The sequence below is a fragment of the Lampetra planeri genome, chromosome 9 (genome assembly GCF_965212315.1).
Source record: "Lampetra planeri chromosome 9, kcLamPlan1.2.h2, whole genome shotgun sequence".
NCBI classification, from domain to species: Eukaryota; Metazoa; Chordata; class Hyperoartia; order Petromyzontiformes; family Petromyzontidae; genus Lampetra; species Lampetra planeri.
The window spans coordinates 14585089-14609691 of record NC_136115.1 but is presented as its reverse complement, the minus strand read 5'-3'; the positions used below and the strand labels follow the sequence as shown (position 1 = coordinate 14609691).

The following is a 24603-nucleotide window of genomic DNA, read 5'->3' as shown; positions in this document are numbered from 1 at the left end:
GGTTTTAACAATTTAAAAGATCTGCACTCTTCTTGATGTATTAACATTTAATTTGAAGCACCAGCACACAAAATGCTACAAAGGTATGTTTTTTTCCCTTCACCGATTGGCACACGAATGACCTAAAAGCATTTCGTAAAGTCTTAAAATTATTCAATGCACACAGAAAAACTTACACAGAGCAAAATATACTTTATAAAAACATACTGTACATTGTGAATTATATCCACAGCTACCTACGGCAATTCAAATATCACTTATTTTGCCAACCATACCGTTAAGACAGAAAATAAACAAACGATGTGTTTCACGTTTTAATCCAATCATTAAACACTATTTTCCACGGGTGTTAAAAGTTAATCTGGACGTACATTTTTACGCAAGCAAAAAACAAAAGTGTTACCGAAGCGGGAGGGCAAAATTAGTCACTTTATAGTACATGGTTTATCTAGAACATATTCTGTACAAAGGCCGCTTGTGAGCTTTCCGTTCCTTTCAAGAAAATCCACTGAGCTCAAAACAAACACTGTAGGTAAAATAATCTGGTTAATTTAAATGGCAGCTTCTTATGCTGTGGCATGACGCACATGTACACTTCACGCACACGCGCACACACATACACACAAGAGAAAGAGAAAATATCATAAAAAGAGACAGCTTTATAGCAGGTTTCTGCAACATCTCACAATTCATTTTCTTCAAGAGCAGTCATAAAAATGTACAGTTTAATAAAGACTTTTATAGACATTCTTGGCACATGGAGAAGTCAGTGGTGTCTGTTAGAAATGTATTTGAGTACAGCAAAGCAAATCTGAATTTCAATGAATTCCTATGGTTGCAAAGTGATTGGAAATCGAGTATGTCATCTCCACTATTCTCTATCTTCTTGTTTGCCAGGCTATTGTGTTCAGTGGCTCACAGACTTACGACATTTTAATTTCTCAATATAGACGTTTACAAGTTACTTTTAAAATAAATGTTCTTTCGTGATATTGTGAAATTTAACTCCTCGTTGTTTCGTTACATTGTGTGAGTTAAAAAAAATGTTTGTTTTTCCTGCTGGGCGGAGTGATCTATTGTCCTTGAAAAGTGACCTCCATTATACAGTCCGTGCCCAAAGTGCTTCACGTGAACACGTGTGTACGAGTGCAGCCCTGCAGCTTTGCAGTCCTTAAAGCAAGGTTGATCGAATCTCAAAACACACCTTGAATAACACTGCAATATGCAGGCACAGATCCATGCAATGACCTCTTGCAATTGACATTTGTTGTGTGAGTCAAATGTTCTTCTGTGTAAAGAATGGACGGGGCCTTTCGGCGGTTATTAAATTAAGCTTTTCAAACACTCTAAATGTTGACCCTAGAACACTGGTATGCTGTTGGTGTGTCACATCAATACAGATGCTGTGAGCTTCAGAATGCCAAGTGATCCTTTTCGGTGCTTGTCGTCGTCTCCCACCAACGAACGCCGCTGCTCTTCATGACGTATCCACGGGTACCTTTGGTAAGGTCTGCTACCATCGCCGTTTGGCGACTTTGTCCAACAATGTAACTTTTTAGGAGGATCTTCAGCAACTTAAAACAAAATAATGCTAAAATAAGTGTCCGAGAAAGTGAGCATATTTTGTCAACATTTTTCACAAAGCATCTTTGAACATCTTCAATAGTGAATATTCAATCAGCTACCTTCTAGAGCATGAACACTTCAAAGTAGTCTGCCAGCGAACGATGTGTTTTATGAGCAGAACGGCAGCCTTGGCATTCGAGAAAATGCGTGAAATCATTAGATGTGACAACTAACATCCAGTAGACGTGAAACAATAACACTCATCACGACTTCACTTGCGGCCATTATATTCATAATGTTCTTGCCCTCTGTTTCTCAAAGCACAACAGAGGGCACCGCGATGGACATGCTAAATCTGTCGTTCATTTTTTCTCCTGCACGTTTCTTAAAAAAATAACAACATTCATCTGCATCGTGAGATTATGTCTCAGCCTCCGAGCCAGTTTATGCAGACGCTAGCTAATAAAACAATACGGTTTCATTGGTATGTCTCAACATGAGGATCTCACATACACAGCTGTTTGACACTGCAACTGTGTATTATCTTGCTGAGAGAATGGCCTTTTTATTGAACGTTGTATGTCTGTGGAATACAAATTCAGATCCTTCATTGAGCATTGTATTTCAGCCGGAATCAAATCGTGTCCTAAAATGCAATTAAATGCAGCATAATTACCTCCGGAGTATCCAAAAACATAAATAACCTATGCTTAAAAATGTAATTTAGTAACAGTGTGAAGATAAATAGTCCATGCAGACATATATAAAGCTGTGGGATTTGCCAACACAAATGGTAAATCCATAGGCTCTACGATGTGGACAACATGCAAGTGACCCGACAATTCAGTGATGGTATTAGTGACGTCATTTATAATTAGAATATCATCGCTCATGAAACACCGTGTTGCCTCATAGTGATGGCTTTAGATTACATTTTAGGACAGTGATGTTGACTATTCTGTTACTTTATTACACGCTTTACGTGATATAGGATTATCACAAACATCGGGTAAGTTATGCGGCTGGCACTGAATGCAACATTTTCTAAAGCATATCGTAGAATATTTACTATCAGCCCGAGGTATAAATGGGTAAATAATATTTCTGCAATATTTCCAGTTAAGATTGTGTTCCAAAAAAATATGACAAGGGATCTCCAATAAAATGTGATGGCAGTTGCCATATTAAAAACGTATAAATGAAATATTTTGTCACTTGGAAACAGCCAGGCTATATGCTAGATACAGCATATTTTCATGGATTTAAATTATATAATTCTAATCTAAAATGAAAGGAATGAAATATCTCACCAGTGAGTGGCACAAGAATCTTCCTTTTCATGTTCATTCTGTTTGCCGTTTAGAGCATTTCAGAATACCATGTGATTGACTTAATTCCACCTAAAAACAGAAACAAAAATCTTTGAAGATTATTTTTGTAATCTAGGTTTTCCCAATGACTCTTAAATCACCCTACTGAGTGTGCTCAATTGGTATTGGATGTGAATTTACAGCTTTTCTTGGTTGATATGAAATAATTTCCACTTTGATGATGTAAAAAATCCAAATATACTAAAAGTGCGTTTTTTGTCACTGGACAAGCGAGAGAATCGAGTAATTTCCTACGCATGTTTTCCCAAATTTGCTTCTATTATAACATGTGGATATGCGCACCTCGACCCTGATTTTCTCCACAACTATGATGCTCTTCATCCCCTCTCTAGATCTCACCCGAGCAGCCCGCAGCACCACCCAGGCCTCGGGCCACTACGACCTAACTCTATATGGAGGTGCCATGGTTGGTTTCTTCCGGATCCTCCGGGATGGTGGCAGACAGCGACTGGAAGGGCACAGGCGTGGCGGGCTTCATAGGACTCTGACGGAACATCCCGCCATTGGGTGCGCGGTGCTTGAACGTCCCCACGGACATGTGCTCTCCCACGCTCCCCCCAGGCCCTCCGATGCTCCCTCCACCGATCATCCCGACGCCACAGCCGCCGCCGCCCAGTGGCAGGTTGATGCTCAGCTTGGAGGGCAGGGGGCGGCTGCCGGCCACGGCCACAACGGCGGGGCCCATGCCCGCCTGATCGGGCAGGAACCCGCAGGTGGAGGATGGCGGAGGCGGCAGCGACAGGTGGCCATGCGCGTGGACGTGCGAGTGGCCGTGGCCGTGGGCGTGCACGTGGGTGTGAGCGTGCGGGTAGTCACCGGGCTGCTCCATGGAGACGTGAGCCGACCGCATGGAGCCGGAGGGAATGTTGCGGCCACCCCCTGGGCCGCCCCCACCTCCGCCGCCGCCGCCCATCATCTCGTGCGACTGGGGGTCGCCCGCGGGGCCCGAGGCGCTTGGAATTTGCTTGTGAGCGGCTTCGTCATCCAGGCTCAGGCTGTTGAGCCGCCGGTGAAACTGCTGCATGTCCATCTCCTTGTCATCCTTTTTAACAAAACACAGTATCCAATCAAAGGAGCGGCGCTACAGGGAGAGTTTGGTGCTCCTGATGCTGCATTTGTTTGATTTTTGGCTCGGTTTAATACGCGTGCCTTTCAAGCAACAAAATATTAAGTGTGTTTAACCCCCAAAAGAAGAATTATTCATGCCGATCTAAATCATCCATTAATAATAGATTTTCATTAAGTGTTGAATCAAGAGCCCCAGTTAATTTGTTTTACCCTCTGGTGACATTCGTATGCACCTATTAGCCACGACTCTAATGACAGCGCTAAAGGGCACGTCTAACGTTGCACACTAGGGGTCTGGAAGAGAGCGTGCCTCGCATGCCGCTCTGCTCCTCAACCCACATCTCTGTCCTCGTGCATTGCCCAGGGCAGAACGTTTAATCAAATGTAGTTATGCTTCTGGAAATATAATCATTATACGCACAATTAATACAATTAATTTGGCTGTTCAAATGCGTGTGTTGCATAAACGTTCACAGATTATGCACCTGCAATCTGCATCCTAACTGTGGCCCATGACGTTTTATTGAAGGACAAATGCTTTGTTGCTCTAAATTACACCCATGCAGGATACAAATAATGCACATTAAAATTTTTGGAAGCTTAAAAGAACCTCTGAGAAAAAAAAAATCAACACCGTTTGATATCCACAGTGTACAACACATTTGAATGACGCTCAACACTTATTATTATTATTTGTTTTCAGTTACCAATTGTGAGATTGGGTGTCTATTGCAGCGAACAGTGACAAGGTTAGTACACAGAACTACAACCTCAATGGCTTTAAGTATAGAAATAAACATGAATGCATATGAGAAAACATCAGTTTTTTTTGCAACCAATATCAAGAACCATAATTTATTAGGTAAAATGTGTCGTCAAAATGTGTATTGTCAAACCTCTTCCACTCGAAAATGCTGGCAACTGCCTGATGATGCTGGCCGTGACTACCGGTGAAACGTCAAATCCAGTTGTGAAATGCTGTAAGATTGCTCTCCCAAACAGAAGTGGTGCTGCTGAAGCAGCAATAAATTGGCACGATTTTTTCCATCACGGGACAACTTCATTAATTTGCTGTGTCGGGTGGAAGAGGCTTTACAACACAACATTTTACTTATGCTACCTGACCCAAAAAAATGTACCGTGAATCTTTGCCTGGTTCTTGAACATTGTCTGGCTCATGCACCTGCGGGTGTGTTCACGATTGTGTGCGCACAACGCATGTGATGAAAGAAAAAAATATCAGTTCTTTGCCTGGTTGTTGGGCCCACGGTGCCTCTTGCGCCGATTCCACCAGATCTCGAGCACGGCTACGAGGCAGGCGAGCAGCAGGCCCATGGCGAGCAGGCAGAAGACTCCGGCAAAGCTGCGTAGGCCCAGGGCCCGGCTCATGGGGCCACCGTCTGGGCCGCTGCTCGGCTCTCTCGTGTGCCCCATGGGGTCGCACTTCCCTGCGCGGGGCCACCAGCGCTGGCGCATGGCCTCCAGTTCACCGGTCTCGTGCAGCTCCAAGATGCTGCGGGATCATCACGGTCATCATCAATTCACAATGATGAACGTCGATTGTCACTATCGTCATCATCATCAGTTTATTATTAGATCATCAATATCAACTTATCATCGTCATCACTTCATTACTACCAGCAATTTATCACAATTATCACCATGATCAATGAGTTATTATCAATGTATCGGCATCATCATCATTTCATCATCATCAATGATTAAAACCATCACTGAAGCACACAGCCTCCAGCTCATCAGTCTCATCCAGTTCCAGAACACAGATAACACCATTGTCGTTGTTGTCGTCGATGATCATCAATAATACATTGATAACAAACTCATCGATATTGGTAACAATAATTATAATTATCGTTACCAATATCTCATCTATGAGTATGTTGTACCGAGAACCCACGACATGTCCGTGAGCCGGCATGGCGGCAAGCTAAGCCAAACTGCGAAATTTAATTCTGCACATAACTCTAAATGACGAGAGTGGGCCCAAAATATGCAATGGACACTTTCTGACAAATGTGATTAAGTGGAAGGGAAATTAATTTAAAGCAATGCTGAGAAAGCAAAGTATCCATCAATTTTACTAATGATGAGCGCAGCAACGTGGGTGAAAGGCGGGAACATACATGACAAATAATTTGACATTTTGCCTAAAGTATCAACGCGGTGTTATGCAACAATGCATATATGTCAAGGAAATTAAAATAATGTTTGCGCTGAAATAAAAACGGACGTCGCCGAGATTATAACACCCATCGTTTTTCGCGCTGAAATGTCACAAACAGCTATCAATGAAACACGGGGGCATGTTAAACTTGCCTGATAATGGGAAAGAGCTGCATCATCAGGGATTGCTTTTAAATGAGGGCACGTTAAGGAGCATGACTGAGCGTTCATATATTTTGCCCATATATGTTGCCCTCTCGGTGCAGGTTGAGAGATAAAAACGCGGCGTCATATAAAGATTGCATCGTGTGATGGGAGTGGAGCCACTCACATTTTCCTGGCAGTTTTTACGACATCACCGCATGGGCCAAAGTGCGGTATACATAAAACGCATGCATGCCTGTGTTGATCTATCATACTGTAAGTGTGAACATATTACCGTAAAAGCACCAATGTGCTTATATCACCTTTCATACAAAAAATGTAACAAATATTTTATGCCTGCTGATTACATATCTCAATTCTCCTCATACATCTATCAACTTCGTAGGACTTTCTGTCCGACACCTTCATTGTCCCATTGGCCCTGCCGAGACCCCTGACCCGTCACCTCTCGTCCAGAGGACCCCTCGAAAATCCCTCACCTCCAAAATATCCACGACGCGTGGCCACGCCGGCAAAGCGTGGCCACGTCGCTCCAACGGCCCCCGATACGATCCCGAGTCAACGATGGCATCGCCCCCTCGACACCTTCAACATCGTCCACGGTAGTCGCCCCCTGCCGCCGGCCTCTCGCGCCTCATCTCGCTATAATCCCCATCTGCGTGCTCTCTGCTCGGGTAAGCAAGGCCTTCTCTCAAAACCGTCTGTCAATCTCTGTTCGATAGGCGGGGGGCAGGGGGATGTGAGGGGGAAGCTCCGTCCATGCGTCATGCGTCAGCTCTGAAGTCTGGGATTTGCCCTCCCGCCTCCACCCCAGCCATCCGTTCTGCTGATTCGCTGCCCCCTCTGCAAGCCAAGGGCCACGACCTTGCTCCTCTCTCCTGCCTATGACTGTCTCTTATCTATGAAGTGTCTTCAATATAAACAAATATCTCTCTCTCTCCCTGTTCCCCGTGGGTCGCGTGCCTCGCCATTTGTACGGTCTTGAAATTCGGCTGCAGTTCGACGCTGTGAGGAGGCAAAACGTAAAGGTTCAGCCCTGCAAAAGCTTGCTCACACCATGGTTCTGGTAGATTGTCTTGGACGCTACTTAAAATGTTGTATTCAGGACTGCTATTTATAGACAATGTATTTTGAACTTATTTTGCAACGGACGTGGCCAGCCGTGCTAATCGGAGGTGCGGGGGAAGGAAATCAAACTAAACACAAAACAGTTCTACAGAAAAGAGTTTCCAATCTAGATATGAAAGTGCATATCTCCAGTGACTGATATGCAGTTAGAGAGATTAGCTTTATTACAAGTTAAGGGCCCATTGAGTCTATGAGTCTATTTTACAACAGAGATGTGGTTTAAAATATTCACAAAACAGCAACACATTTTTACAGTGTTTCTAATGTGGAAAACACCATTTGAAGCAGTTTACAGCATAATAATGAAGTCGGTCATAACACGTGGAGACCACTGATAATACTCACAAGTGTGGGTATTACCACTTACACTTCCACCACGTCTGAACAGTGTGGAAGTCGAGGCCAAAATACCGTCGACAGGAACTCCCCGTGAAAAGGTGCAATTTGTGAACGCATCTCCACAAAATTGCAACACGCACAGACACCGCTTCGGGTGTTGGCACGCAACTGGTCGGGGGTGGGTGCGTGATGGGTGGGTGTGTGATGGGTGGGTGTCTGACAGGTGGCAGGTGGGTGTCTGACGAGTGGGTGTCTGACGGGTGGGTGTGTGAGGGGTGGGTGTCTAACGGGTAGGTGTCTGACGAGTGGGTGTCTGACGGGTGGTTGCGTAACTATTGGAATCGCATCATTGTGTTTTGCGTCGGACTGAACCGTGAGTGCGGTGCCTAACCGCTGGGAGAAGACATCACGGTAGGGGCTGCCGTGCTGCAGCGCCATGCCGTAGCCCTTGGTGTACATCGTGCTGGGAAAGGTGACGATGCTGCACTCTGGGTCGTTCAGCGCCGCGTACTCCAGCACTGCTGAGTCCCACAGGAAGGCGAAGCTGCCGGCCTTCACCTGCGATGAAAACACATGACGGTGGGGGGATAGTAGGGGGGGGGGGTGTAAGCCAGCGAGTCAGGGATCACGATTTATCGACGCGAATAAAAACAATAGATAGCGGAAGGTGCGAGCCGTTCTCGTAGTTAACGTGTCGGTGAAACGTGCGATGGAGTGAGCGTTTAGCGGCCGGGCCACGCCGTGTTGCTCTCAATTGTCGCAACTTCCAGCGCGCCATTAACAATTATACGGAGGGCGATGCTGAGAATGGTCATCGGAAATTGACTTCTGCTCAAACGCTTCTTTATGATTTTTTTGTTGCTGTTGTTTTTGTTTTGTCAAAAAGTATAAGCGAGAGAGGCATCACGAACGCTGGTTGTTAAATAATGTCTCCGGCTCGTCACTCCCTGCCACCGTCTCCCGGCGTGAGGACCGGATGGCGAGCCGTCGCGAGGCCACACAACGCCTTGAGACATTAGCGTAAAGGCGCCTTACAGAGAAATGTAAATTATTATTAACATGTCTCGCGGCAGTGCCGATTTATCCAGCGACATATGGCCGGACTTCACCCGCCAGGCTGAATCATTCTCACGCGCAGAGGATGGATATTAACAGACTTATGTAACCAGGGGGAGCTCACTAATTCCGAGTAATTGCACACACAACACTGCCGCGCTGTAATGGAGTAATGTATCACATTAATGGGGTTCCGCAAAAACTTAGGTGTCGTAATTTTTTCCGTACAGTTTTCTTCACTCTTTCATTGTCAAATCTTACCCTCATTCACCTCCATCACGAAGCCCATCTCAAACAAAATGGATTGTTTTAATTAAATTTAAGCAGTGGAGATATTGCACCTGTAATTTGAGCGGTATGGCAATATGAACACATTTACTTCTTCAGAAATTCATTCGTAACTTATATTGAATTTTGAAAATTGCGACCGATACATTCTCAATGCCATCGTCATCAGCCATGATCTATCCACTGGTAGGTGAAGACCTGCCCGAGCGGTTGCCTTTTTCACAAGGTCTCATGAGAAATGCGGTATGTTCTGTGATCCCCGTGTTCTTCCTCTGGTCTCCGTGTACTATCGAGCGTGCATCACTCCGTGCTTCCATTGCATGGCATCTTGTCCCACTGTATTTGTCAATGTCCCTGTTTCTGATTGGTATCTTATAGCAGGTAGTACATATGGATCACAAGCGCTCCTCCTTAGCCACACTGGCATGTTGCTTTTGATGATCAAGTTCAGTTTTCAAAATGCACTCCACCTCTTTATCTCATCATTTTCACCCTCGGAATGCCTCCAACAACTGCCTTACACGTGCATTCATATTGAGTTTTTCAGCTGTTTCCCTTCAACATATATCTTAAATGTCCTCGAAAACTTGTAGCACCAAAACAATTTATAACGATAAAAATGCAGTAACAGCAACAACAATAAACCCCGACACAAAGGCATATACGATAAAAACAAAGCATATACATAAATGTGACAATAATACAAAATAATAGAAATAAGAACGCGGACAATATAATGCAATGCCCGTTTAAACTGAATATTCGGCGGTATAGAATTGAATGTATTTTCCAAATTAATTTGTGAAATGTCTGCTTTCTATGCATGCGTCTAATGCATTAAGCAAATGCATTTTAGGCGTTTTTTGCATGACTATTCAATCCGCAGGTGCAATTGGTGGCTCGTAAAAAAAAATCCACTTTTGAACCTTAAAACCTTCCCAAAGTGTTCCAACAAAGCATAGTGTGTACTCGTAACAAAAAATTGCATCGCAAATGTCAGGCACGATAAAAATCTGTTGGGGTTGAAAATGATGAAGTGGCTTCACAGTTGTTTGATCATATATGACAGGGTAATATTTCAGAGCAAAAAAGGTCTCAAAATCCAACATCGTATACCAAGCAAACGCACTACTTTGTTATTAATTATGAAAGGGATGATGCATCATTCTGGCCGATTGCTTCAGACTAAATCAAGGAATATAACCGCAATTTAGTGTTAATGTAATTTATATCAGCGAAGCTTTTATGCACCATTTAGCGTCGGAGGGGAAAAAATACATTCACGTAAAGTAGTCGTCCTGCGCTTGTGGGCAGTCCAAGCAAAATGCATGACTATCAGAATGGTATCAAGGCAGATGCTAAATCAAAAATACTCCGACAAGTTGATACCGCACCTCCAGTTAGCACAGTTGGCTATGTACGGCGCGAAAGAAGTTCAACATACATACACACATGCATACAGTGAATCGAATTTTCTCGAAAAAGACGGCGATTCAAAATGTACCAGATGTATGCATAACGCCCCGAAGGCAGAATCTGCACGAGTGCTATATCTGCACTGCAGGTGTCCGCAGCAGCCTGACTTTGTAAAACCACCGTGGTAGACTGCTGCAGGCATTTTTCACCGGGAGGAAAATTCACAATTGGAAAGACATCAGTGCTAGTATCGTTGGTAACCACATGAGGACAGAAATAAAATAAGTGCTTTGGCTGATACTGATAATTACATGAAGGGGCAACGTTGTAAGTGCTTGCTGCTCACGCCACTGTTGGCTCTGTAGAGTCCATCCGATAGGTATTTGGCCTACTTTTCCATGCTGGCCCGATGCTTTTGGAAGAGGTTGGAGTAGCCGCCACACTCTACTCCACGAAATTGCACTTGCTGATTGGCTAACTGTGGTGTACCCACTTATATTTCTGGGTGGACAGTCAGAGGGATTTAGGAAACGTGTCCATCCTTTCAATTGCATGCCCTGTGATTCAATTGAACCAGTGACCTCTGGATTGGAAGTCCAGTGTGCTAACAATCATACCATGGCAGCATCCCTCTAATAATAATACTAATGCATGACCTGCCTGTAGAGCATTTCCTAAGATAAATATGATGATGTAAGATGAATAATTTGATATCTATGGAAATTATTTGGGCCTGAATAAATACCAATGTGCGTGGTGGCATAAAATGTAAAAATCAGCATGTGACAGTGGTATACCCTGCGGCTGCTTAAACCGCTGTGGGTAAAGCACAATTTAATCAGACTCTGTGTATGGATTTTGTATTCTTCTTAATTCCTACGCTTGAGACAGAGAGGCTTGTGGAGAAGAAGGAACGTTTGAACCAGCAAGTCACACCACATGACGCTGCTGCCTGCAAAAAGTTCGCACTACTTCCAAAGCATGAAAGGATTCACCGTGGATATATCAAGGACATGTGTTCGGGGTTTAGGGACACATTGCCATCCAGATTTTTAAACATTAAATCTATATAAAGCTTTCTCGTAAATACACATCAGGCAGTTATGATAGTACATGATCGGATCAGATATTCAAAGCGCATCAATGTCCCATCTCTTCGGTGAGCCTAAACGAGGCTTTTTGCCATAAACACTGTCATCTCACCCTTTCAGTCTGTTCACTATTTGTGTTACTTGGCACGTGACGGAGCACGGATAATAAGCCGCTGTAAATGCTGATCTAGGGCTGGCGCTGGCTGCTCATTGCCTTTCTGCACAAGGTCAAGAAACAAGTTATTGCCCCCAGCACTTATCCCTCCACTTCTTGAGGCCTGGGGGTTCGTAATCCCTTCATGAATGTTCATGGATTCGAGTATTTTTTTTTCGCTTTCCACAAGGCATTTAAACCGATGCTACTCAGCTATTCAAGTGCGTGGAAGATAACCTATGAGTGCCAAATGCTCTCCGACAAAAGGTGGGACATATTTTGTGGACATTTTCCACAATTGACATAGGTCAACACACACTTCAGAGAAGCACACTGCTCTGAGCACGCATTTCCTTTTGTGAATGAAGCAAAATGCGCAGTGTCTCCCGTATCCAGGAGTCAACATACCAACACCAGCTGACTTTCTTCTCATTACATCCTCACCGGAGGTGCCTTTTTATTTTTTACTGAGACGACATAATTTTAAGATTTTGCCACAGATGAGCAACGTCCGTTACTCGATGAGTGTCCTGGGCTGACTTCTCACACGTCACTTGCCTTGCATAATTTAATCAGATCCACGTGGGTCTTTTCCTAAAATGTATTCTCGTGATAAAAATGCCCGGTTCATACGAACTGTCACACTTCGAATATGTTAAAGGACATTTTTAATTATGCCCATAAAAATAATAGTCATAGCTTGCCCAACGCTGTATTATCGAACGCGCCGATTTCGGCTACACACGGGTTACTTGCCGAGGTCATGAACACGGGGTTGATGTTGCGACGAAACGCGTTTTGCCACTGCAAAAATTATCACCTCCGCATCGACAAGCAGTGGAGTGGTCCCTTTGTACAGCAGCATACAGTATATGCTGCGGATGAATATCTGGTCGCTATCTTCCCTCCCCAACACTCTCACGCAGTCTCACTCCATGCGTTACGAGCCCCCCCTCCAACACCCCCACCCACATCATCTCCACCTTCATCGTCAACGTTCATAGTACATAAAATAAAATGTACTTTAACTTTTCAAACAAATTCACGTCCCAATTGTATTTTATTCACCATGTATGTTACGTGTATTTTGACGTGTGATAATGGGGGAAATCGTGGAGAATTGTAAGTTAAATGAAGGAGCGGGTGATAATTTGGGATCCAGGAACACAACCATATTTTTCCTATGAGGTCCAATATTTATTGAACGTGGTTTTTTCCCAACACGGCATATTTCAGCAACGTAACCCTCGCGTTCGGCAAGGTTTTCCTGTCGTACAAGAGGTTCCGATAAAGCAAAATAGTGGCAAACGTGCATGGCTACCCGGGACCGTTCACATTAAACATTTGCACAGTGGCAACAATGATGGGGAACAGCAATGATCTGTTTGCTGTTGGCTTCCACGAGTCGTTGTCATCCCTCACAGTATCGCGATGCAGCGATCCATCCAGCTCCTGCACACAAGCCGATTAGATCGCTCCACCTCTAAGGTGGACGTCCACCTTGGGTGTGTTCCCTCCTCTGAGGGCAAACTCCGTCATCAGTCTCGAGCATTGGCCATCATCCCTCATCGCGACGTATTCTGCACAAGACCTCGAACATTTCTTAACTATTAAAAACGATATACAGTGAGGGAAAAAAAGTATTTGATCCCCTGCTGATTTTGTACATTTGCCCACTGACTAAAATTTAACGGTAGTTTATTTGAACAGTGAGATACAGAATAACAGCAAAACAATCCAGAAAGACGCATGTCAAAAATGTTATAAATTGGTTTGCATTTTAATGAAGGAAATAAGTATTTGACCCCTCTGCAAAACATGACTTATTACTTGGTGGCAAAACCCTTATTGGCAATCACAGAGGTCAGACGTTTCTTGTAGTTGGCCACCAGGTTTGCACACATCTCAGGAGGGATTTTGTCCCACTCCTCTTTGCAGATCTTCTCCAAGTCATTAAGGTTTCGAGGCTGACGTTTGGCAACTCGAACCTTCAGCTCCCTCCACAGATTGTCTATAGGATTAAGGTCTGGAGACTGCGTAGGCCACTCCAGGACCTTAATATGCTTCTTCTTGAGCCACTACTTTGTTGCCTTGGCCGTGTGTTTTGGGTTATTGTCATGCTGGAATACCCATACACGACCCATTTTCAATGCCCTGGCTGAGGGAAGGAGGTTCTCACCCAAGATTTGACGGTACATGGCCCCGTCCATCGTCCCTTTGATGCGGTGAATTTATCCTGTCCCCTTAGCAGAAAAACACCCCCAAAGCATAATGTTTCCACCTCCATGTTTGACGGTGGGGATGGTGTTCTTGGGGTCATAGGCAGCATTCCTCCTCCTCCAAACACGGCGAGTTGAGTTGATGCCAAAGAGCTCCATTTTGGTCTCATCTGACCACAACACTTTCACCCAGTTGTCCTCTGAATCATTCAGATGTTCATTGGCAAACTTCAGACGGGCATGTATATGTGCTTTCTTGAACAGGGGGACCTTGCAGGCGCTGCAGGATTTCAGTCCTTCACGGCGTAGTGTGTTACCAACTGTTTTCTTGGTGACTATGATCCCAGCTGCCTTGAGATCATTGACAAGATCCTCCCGTGTAGTTCTGGGCTGATTCCTCACCATTCTCATGATCATTGCAACTCCACGAGGTGAGATCTTGCATGGAGCCCCAGGCCGAGGGAGATTGACAGTTATTTTGTGTTTCTTCCATTTGTGAATAATCACACCAACTGTTGTCACCTTCTCACCAAGCTGCTTGGCGATGGTCTTGTAGCCCATTCCAGCCTTGTGTAGGTCTACAATCTTGTCCCTGACATCCTTGGAGAGCTCTTTGGTCTTGGCCATGGTAGAGAGTTTGGAATCTGATTGATGGATTTCTTCTGTGAACAGGTGTCTTTTATACAGGTAACAAGCTGAGATTAGGAGCACTCCCTTTAAGAGTGTGCTCCTAATCTCAGCTCGTTACCTGTATAAAAGACACCTGGAAGCCAGAAATCTTTCTGATTGAGGGGGGGTCAAATACTTATTTCCCTCATTAAAATGCAAATCAATCTATAACATTTTTGACATGCATTTTTCTGGATTTTGTTGTTTTTATTCTGTCTCTCACTGTTCAAATAAACCTACCATTAAAATTCTAGACTGATCATTTCTTCGTCAGTGGGCAAACGTACAAAATCAGCAGGGGATCAAATACTTTTTTTCCTCACTGTAGGCAAAATTGTTTGTGCTATCTCCGTCCACACGTTCCTCTTCCCTTCTCACAGTGAAATTTCAACACATGCGCATCTTCACGCTTCTTTACGCACTTTTCAGCTTGTTGCATTTTCTCTGTTAACGTCTCTGTTTTCAATTGAGGACATCAAGGCGTAGAGTGTGTGTTTTAGGGGCAATTATTACAAAAAGGAAAAGAGCTGGGTGGAATGTTGCTCAAGGAATTAACGACATGACGCAAGAGCAATATACAAATGTGCCAAAAAAGTGCTAATCGGTGTATATTGGCTGCTGGTAGAACTACTATATTCTAAAATCTCAGCCACCTGATTCCAATCCCATTCATAGCCTTTGCCCATTATCCCTATGTGATTTCACATGCAACAAAGGGGGCATAATAAACATTATTTGTATGACTCTTGAGAAATATTGCATTGGCACTTACCAGGCAATGGGGATGATTTCTGCGCACACATTTCTCATTTACCAAAATTTTTACTTTATTTAATGTAATAAAATATAAACCACAGCATAGGTTTTGACAGTTGGTGCTATACAGCCCTCCGATACGTGTCTTGCTTTGCACTGCGTGTTGTTCGGCATGATGCCTGACGTTTCAGACGTAATTTGAGCTCTGAAGAAGCCCCCAGCACATAGAGCAAAATGTTGGACGGCATTCTGAACAACACCTGGTGCAACCCAATATCACATCGGACATCTGACAAAATACTAATTTGTATATGATGAAAAGAACTGTAAAAAGAACAGACAAAATTATCAAGTCAACAATCCCGTTTGCAGCTCAGATTTATATTTATAACTAGCAGAAGTACCCGGCGTTGCCCGGGTGAAAAATATATTTCTTAATAACCTTACATATATACACAGATTTCATTGTTATGTAATGTTTGAAAGTTTTCAGAAGATTTTAAATGTATTTTCCCCCCGGGCAACGCTGGGTATATCGAGTTTATACCACAAAGTCGTCGCTTGACACGGGTGGGGTGTCGAGGCCTAGTACCGTGCAGAGCCTCCGGCCTCGCCTAGATTGCCCACCCGGCTGAGGCTGGGTACTGGGGCCATTACCCCCCCCCCCCCCCCCCCGCGCTACAATAATACTGTCTAATCGCTATAATTGTATTATCTACCGACCCTATAATAGTAATTATAGGGTCGGTAGATAAAAGAGGACGTGAAACTTTGATAAATTTACCTCAGAGTCGCGTGTTAATGCGTGCGCATATTTTTAACGGGAATTAAAAATGGCGTCCACCCCGCAGCGAATGCGTCGCTACCCGTTGCCAGAGGCAACCGCCGTGGAAAACCAAACGGACCAATCGTGTCTCGCAAATCCCTCACATTTCGTCCAATGAAACTGCGTATGGTCCGGCGACACACAGACAGACAGACAGATTTGCGATTTTATATATATAGATTTAATGCTATGTGTTGAAATTTATCACGAATTTTGTGGCCTTGTTAACTTACAAGTGTGTTGTGTATGTCTTTTCCATTAATAATGGAAGCCAATTTTAGTGGCCAGACCTGCTGTGAATAGATTGAATAACCATTGCACATCACACATTGATGTGTAAGTGGAGGCTAGTAATGGCTCTGTATGTCTGTGCCATATCATAAACTGCCTCTTTTAATTATATTTCAATTGTACCAAAGACATATATTTATGCCATATGAATTCTACAATGAGATATAAAATTAAGGCATCATGCTGGCAACCATCACCTAAATTTTGTTGTGTATAACCATTCCAAAGTAAGGATAACACTCCATCAAAATGCTGCTTCTAAATGTAGGACAATATACACTCAAGCAATCGAGATATATTTAGAATGTGAATGCATTGCTCTGCTCTCATTATTAGTATGTGCTTTTATATCTTACCTGTCAATTCCCTCTATCAGCTTTAGTAATGGTTCAGTAAATTTGTTTCTTCAATCCCCCAAGTTATGATAAATTTAATGGCCAAGTGCCCTTGAACCTAGGTTACTGCAATGCAAGGAACAGCTAAAAAAATTGAGGGTTAGAAAACTGGACTAGAAAATATGCATCTAGATGCTGCATTATGAATTAAAGATCCGAGGATTGTTTATTATTTCCCCAATTTGTATTCGGAATCTCATCCCCTTCCTTTGATGTGCAATGTCTTTAGGCACAGCTATATTGCATTTAAACAAGGAATCAAATCCGTAACGCATTGCAGCATGGAACACAGTACTGTAGAAAGAGACGGCACTTTCTATAGGGGGCGGCATTGGCAACCTGCCTTCATGAAATTGGAAATCACATTGCCACCTTAATGGAACGCATAATTAATGACATGTAAATAAATGTTTGCAAGACAACTTAATATAAAGAATCAAAATATCCCACGACAGTGAGCAATTCAAGCACTTACATTAATACTCATATACAAAGCAAATTCAAACATCTTACTCCAGCTGTAAACAATAAACACTGCCACCAACCATAAACATATATAGGTGTCAATATATGTAGGACGTGGATGCCCATTTAGCTGTATGACCTTTCCAGGAAAAGTGCTATTCAGAAACGCCTATTAAAGCCACCGCAGTGCGACAATGTGGCTTTCCAAAAGCACCATGCCAAACTCATGGCCTTTCCCCATTGCTGACGGTCATACAACCCCATCCTATGAAGTCTAGGGCGAGTCAACCTACGGGAAGATCTGGGCCAGAGTTAGATACGGATTGCGACGGGTGCTGTTTAAGGGCAGCAATGAGACACACGCTGCTGAGAGCGCAGCACTACCCAAGTGCAGGTAGAGAACATGCGTGTGTGCACCCAATCACACAAAGAGCTCATATGGTGGCCTTGAAGACTGTAGAGGCAATGCCTGTTAGAAAGCGCATGTTAAGGCCTGCAAGGCACAAGAGAACGTTGGTGTGGGCCAGAAACCGCGCTCAGTTGCCTTTGTCTCGCACTTCTGAGATGCAAAAATACAAATGCCATATCAGGTGAAGAGGAATATATCACGAGGCCAGAAGAGGAGATAACAACTTATCATGCAATGGACCAAACTGATTACCAGGACAGTTGGCAACCCAAATAGATACAAATTGTATGGCTGCATCGAACTAGGAGAGACCCATGACTGGTTCAAACATCACCACCCATTGATGAAAGGCATGATCAATAATGGAACCCCAGTTGTGAGGTCCGTAACGGAGTTTGCTAACCACTGAAACCACCGCTCTCCAAAGACACCAACGTTCATACACTCCAAAGTGGAATACAACTGTAGCAAACTGTGTAAGATATGTGAACGAATTTTGTCACTATTTAGTGTTCTGTAAATGTAATGCACATAACAATCCTTTATGGTTACAGTTAATTAAAGACCGCCATTAAAACATTGCAAACGCTAAATTTATTAAACGTGATTTCATTGGACTGGAAAGGGTATATAATTGTATTTGTTATCTGATATTTCTCAAGCAGTATGTGCATTACTATTTGAAATGCGCATTACGATTTGAAATGCATCTTAATCCCACGTGGTAGGAAACCACTGCACCCTGTACAATCGGAGAGTGTTCCTCTCCCGTGAAGTACCACCCTCTAATCAAAATAATTTTTGCTAAACTATTATTCTTATTTAATGCTAATCAGATATTAGCCTTACGATTATCCTTGCTATTGTTGTATCTGACTGTTTTGATGTGCACATACAATAACTATACAGTTCCAACAACTGTGGTAAGGTTATCGTTCATGAAAAACGCGTCTAATGTTTGTTTGATAACGGATCATATATATTATGTGTAAAAAAAAAAATTCTTATAATTACTTTGATATATTTTAATTATTTTACCTTATATTTTCATAAATGTCATGTAGATGATAATAATTTCTCATCACCACGACATAGATTCTTGTGATATGCATAGTGCAGAGCAAAGGCAAGTGATACAAAAGTTTATCTGCGCGTGTGATGGTGTCGAGTTTACAAAATCACTTCATGGGGCCTCTTATCTGCAGGCTGCGGGCATGCGATGGCGCGTCGCAACAAAGCTGCACCACTTTGATCGTTCCCGCGCAGCCACTGCAGCCTGCGAATTCCCCATGGCACGGGAGAACCGAGTAAACAAACCAACACGCACCCTGTAAAGAGGCATCGGTGCAGCCCTGCAAGTGCTCGGGCCATCCCAATGTTGGTGGGAGTGCCTCCCACGAGAGAGCCCCTCGAGAGGCTATTTTGGCCTACTCTTCTGCGCTGCGCAGGGTATCTTGGAGGCGGTGGGAGTACCGACCACACGCGACTAACTGTGGTTGCACCCATTCATGCTGCTGCGGGGACATAGTCAGGAGCCTGTGTGATTGATACTGTTTGCAACTTTTATGAATGAGCAAAAGTGCATGCGCATGACGAATGTAAGGTTGGTCTGTGAGGTCTTTGAGGGTGATACTGACTGACTAATTCCAGGAGTGACACACGCATGCCTGCTGGAGGTAAACCTTCACCTTGCTCAGTCCGTGTTAGCCGCTGAGGTCGTGACGGGTTACTTGTTTCATTCCTGTTGCTCTGTGCCCCCTCCCACCCCCGTACCGTTCCCGTTCTGTTGCAATGCGCATCGATGCACATACTTTATTGAGGGCGATATTGGCACTTAAAATTAAGATATATTGATTGATTGACAGTGCTGGGAGAGAGTGGGTGGGGGGGCGAAATGAACTCAATAAACTCGCCCCATTGTTTCAACTTGCGCTCTGGGAGATCAGATTTGACCGGTGACAAATGGATCGCTAATTCAAGGTTGCTGACTATTTAAAAGCATGGCAAGAATTCCCTTGCACCCTGTGTCCCAATTGAGATACCTGCAAGGGAGATTACCCCCCCCCCCCCCGTCAAGATGTTGTGAAGACCTCAGTAAGTGTGGCAAATGAATCGCCGATCGCATAGACACACGGTGGCGTGAAGTCCCGGCATTTCAAGATTCACGGCATGACATTTTTTTCGAGACCTTGCCGTTTTTCATAACAGCATTGCACCGGTGATGGAGAACCCTCATTGTGGAGTTTACCTTCTCTCTGACCATGGGAGGGGGGAGGGACATCTTATAATGGCTTTTTGAAGGCATGCCACCTGCTGACCCAAGCATGCTGCAGCACTTGCGAGAGCGCAGGCGAGTCAAGAGAGCCGTGTGATGCTGGAAATGCTTCATGCCGACATTTTTTTGATGGCACCGAAGTTTTAAGTGTTTCCGATTTGTTTTCAACGGCACAACTTTTTACGTGTGGGCACCAATTGGTAATGGCTGGGGGGGGGGTGCGGTGAACTTGATAAATTTCACGTGTCAAGTTGTCTGACTGTATGAGAAATACGTTAACATACAATCTCACGTACCAGCATAACATATTCAGGGATATGGTGCATTACTCAATGTTCAAAGAAATGTCACATTTTACACATAATAAAACTTACAAACACACACAGACGCAAAAAGCACTAACATTACATAAAATAGGTTATTATGACTTATGTATGTCTAATATGATAATGCTAGTTTAACATGTAAGCTTTCACGACCAATATTATTCATTCATAATAAAGGTTTTTGGGTTAGATCGCGTTATTTATAGATGTGTTGTAACCCTCCACCACCCAACACGACCAATCAGTAAAAAAGTGTCACACATCCAGAATGTTTCTGGATGTAATTGCCAGCGAAACGTCGTACTCAAAAATTGTAAATGTTGTGGATTCACTCTTCAACACATCGGTGGGCTGAAGTTGTAAACTAATTGGCACGTTTTGTTTACGTGAAAAACCTTACTGACTGTGTCGGGTGGTGGAGAGTTACGACACATTTATACTTAACGCGATCGAACCCAAAAACCTTTATTATGAACAATAATGCTAATAATTTACAGCCCTTGTCAATTTCATTGCTGGATGAATGACTTCTCACGCTGCGAGTGAGAAGGCCTTCCCCCTTCATCACGCTGTCAGTGCGACCCGGTGAAGGTGGATATCATTCGCCAACAATGTTAGCCGTGGCACGGAATCGAAACCGGGTCGCCAGGTTCGTTGCGCCAGTGCGAAAACCACCGAGCCACCGCTCGCTCCAATCCTGCTTACGTGGAATTAAATGTTAAATGTCCACAGTGGTAAACGAGTGTAGTTAACATTTGAATAAGCCTGCTTACACAATAATCTGGTGACTCAAGTCTCTTGTGCATTACAAAGATAAGCCTCACGACTGATCATTCCTCCGCGCAAGCTGAAATGGAAATTTACCTCGAGTAGGAGTGCGTGCTACTCCTGGAAATGTTAGTGAAAGTCACCCTCAAGGACCTCACGGACCAATCACACTTTCGTCATGCAATTGCACTTCTGCTCATTAGCATAAGTTGAAAACAGTATGACTTACACTGATACACCGACCGCTGAAAGTAAAAAAAAAAACTGTTTAAACATATCTGCAGGGCTGCAGGTATGAGAAATTGACTTTTAGAATAAAAAAGAGTGAAAAATATCTACTTTTAACCGTTTTTTCTCAAAACATACTTGCTAAATGTTTGAGTTAGTATAACTACAAGCCTCCAGAACAAGGAATTATGCAGAATACAAAATAGCATCCATATTCTTCTTTCGCCCAATGTGTTTTTCTCTGTACTTTGTATTACAAAATAGGCCTGTCAACTAAAATCAACCCTATTTCTTATTGTAATTTGGATTTCCTTACTTAATATAACTTTGATTGCACATCGGTTTGTGAAGTTACATGGTTTACAATCCGACAGTACTTCAGTGTTCGTTTAGGAATATTTTAAACAAAATGAAGAGCAGTGAACTACTGTGGCTCTGGCACATCATGGGAATGAGCCCGGACATGATCCTGCACTTGACCGTGATGCAACGCACACGTGGGGGGAGACAGGGGTAAGGAGTGGAAACTAGAGGGGGGTGGGGTTGGATAGATGTAGTGGTAAATAATCTAGAAGAATAGGAATTTAATGAATACGTTTTACCAGATTAGCTGAAGACAACCATGGTGGAAATTCGTTTGTACCATCGTCACTGATGAGTTGAGAAAATGGTAAGATGGCAATGATCATGATGATGATGAAGACAACATTGTGTACGTATGTTGAACTTTCTCTTTACTTTGTCGAATTGACTATCATTTCATGAATGAACTCATCAAACGATGCATGTTTATGATTTTGCAAATTTGTCCGCCTTCAAGACAGAACACTCTTATTGCGGCAGAGCTATTTCGAGGAATTCCGTGCGCTCCGCACCAAGGCATCACACGCGAGCACTCACCCTGCGAATCCCATCCCAGGGGTCACGCACGCAGTTCTCCGTTCCATTGTTTCGCCCAATCACTTTCCACATCTCCGCGAACAGTCCATCTTGAACCAGTGGATTTAACCCTTTCATCTTGATGTGCTCGAACACTGCGGAATCCAGCACTGTGCCGTACTGCAGATCGGACTGCCTCACCAGGTCCTGCATGGACCTGTGTGTATGTGTGCGTGTTTGCGCATGTGAAGAGAACGCAACACAAGGAGCAAATGAGATTCGTGTATAATCTGCGCGAGTATCAGAGGAATGCACGACGGATGTCAAAAATGTTTGTTGTGGTTTATTTTCAGCAGGTTATTTTTATTTCAAAAAAGGTCTCGCTGCCGTGGTGTGAGGACTTGCAATCCAAAAGATCACTGTATTGATCTCCCAGCGTGGCAGTTGAAACATTGGGAAGTTTAAACAATGGGGAGTTTAAACAAAAGTGCAAATTTCTTAATTACCCCCCCCCCGCCGCCTCCTCCACCCTGCAGTATAAATTGGCACGCCACCGTCGGTCGGCAGGCCGCGTGCGCTGTGCGCTAAACTGTTGGTACTCCCACCCCTTCTAACATGTCTGACCAGCGTGGATGAGTAGGCCAAACAACCCTCTAGAACAGGGGTGGGGAACCTTTTTTCTGCCAAGGACCATTTTGATATTTATAACATCCTTCGCGGGCCATACAAAATAATCAACTTAAAAATTACCTTTACCTTCCCTTTAATTTTCCCTCTTTAAAACCCTGCCAGCTTGCACATTTTTTTCTGGCTCTTGCTTTTTTTTGTAAAGCCATTTACAAGTGTCCGTTGATTTCCCATACTGTCTGGAAATCCACTGGATTTTTATAGCATATCCTGCTTTTTGCTAAACAGTGTGTAGACTCTAATATAAAAACCCAGAGACATCACTAAATCTACACAAGCTACTGCAGTCAAGGCACCCCGTGGAGAGATAACCATAGTTATGATATTCCACACGCTGCTGAAAGTTCCCATCCTGTGAACATTCATTTTACAAGTGTAAACATGTTCTAGCCAGCAAATGATCTTGCGGCTATGCACAATGTGTTGCACGAAGGTATTGTTTAAAATAAATATATATTTAACGCGTGCGCAAGACCTCCTTATGTGCGAGGGCATGTGCTTTCGGCGCTTGCGACCCATTAATGCACATCGAGAAGCATGTGCCATATGGGACATAAACAATTTTACCGTAATCAGCATCGCGGTGTGGCCCGCCATGAGGAGGTAATAGAGGAGTCCAGATGTCTGCGTTTGAGAACAGCCTTTCAGTACCTCAGCCCGCATGGTGACAGATGGACACGTCCAGAGGGAAAGGTTACCCCAAGCGAGGCAAAGATGCCTCTCTGAATGAGTCAGACGGCGTTGCCCACCGTTGCCAAGTCCCTACCCGTGCCCGTGTTTGAGCCGGTGCAAGTGTGGCAGCTACACCGCCGCGTGATGCGTGCAGCATGAGCGGGAGCATGTCGACTCACGCAGAGAGCACGCTGCGGCGTTCTGAAGTCTGAGTTTAATGCGTTTAACCGCTGCTCTGTTCAACTGCAACTGACAACTGACATCACTCTTACACTCGTTAACATAAAAATAATAATGATACATTGTCAAATGTGAATTGTAGCTAAAGTGTGAAGTGAAAATGAGGAGCCCTGCAAAATTGCTTACCTCACACCATTGCTGGAGGAAGGGCCTCAACTAGAGGAAGCCCGTGAGAGCACCTCAAGAGAGTATTTGGGTGCTGGTCAGACATCTTGAAGGAGGTGAGAATACTCACACTTTACTCCATCCCACGCGACCTGCCAAATCGACTAACTGTGGTGCGATTATTTATGCTGCTGGGTGGACGGAGGCGAGGCCATTGAATAAACTCCCCCCCTCTGTTTTAACTGCCACCACATAAGATCAAACCAGTGCCCTCTAGATTGCAAGTGTAGTGAGCATTACACACCGCGACAGCGTCCCTGAAGTGTCAAGTATTTAGGATGAATATGACTGCCAAGAGCCTGCATTAGCCAGGCATATGGAACAAATAGAGCAAAAGGAAAACAACAAAAACTCAACATTGGCAAAAAAAAAAAAACTCTGCCCAAGATTTGAACAAAAAAAAGAACTAAGTAGAAATGGGTAATAAAAGTAGGCAAATTTTGTAACTATATACAGTCTTACATTTTCTCTAAAAATAACTGGACAG

The 24603-nt window shown here is 43.8% G+C and overlaps 1 protein-coding gene across 1 annotated transcript in view; it reads right to left on the bottom strand.

Moving 5' to 3' along the window:
• Window positions 1-639: 639 nt before the first annotated feature.
• LOC144720775 (glutamate receptor ionotropic, delta-1-like) overlaps window positions 640-24603 on the bottom strand; it is a 97971-nt gene continuing 74007 nt past the window's right edge. The window contains exons 11-15 of the mRNA XM_078597801.1: window positions 22374-22569; window positions 8233-8399; window positions 5277-5538; window positions 2877-4038; window positions 640-2149 (exon numbers count right to left, since the gene is read on the bottom strand). Of these exons, the coding sequence (XP_078453927.1) occupies window positions 3346-4038; window positions 5277-5538; window positions 8233-8399; window positions 22374-22569 (1318 nt within the window). The 3' untranslated portion in view covers window positions 640-2149; window positions 2877-3345. The remainder of the gene's footprint in view (window positions 2150-2876; window positions 4039-5276; window positions 5539-8232; window positions 8400-22373; window positions 22570-24603) is intronic.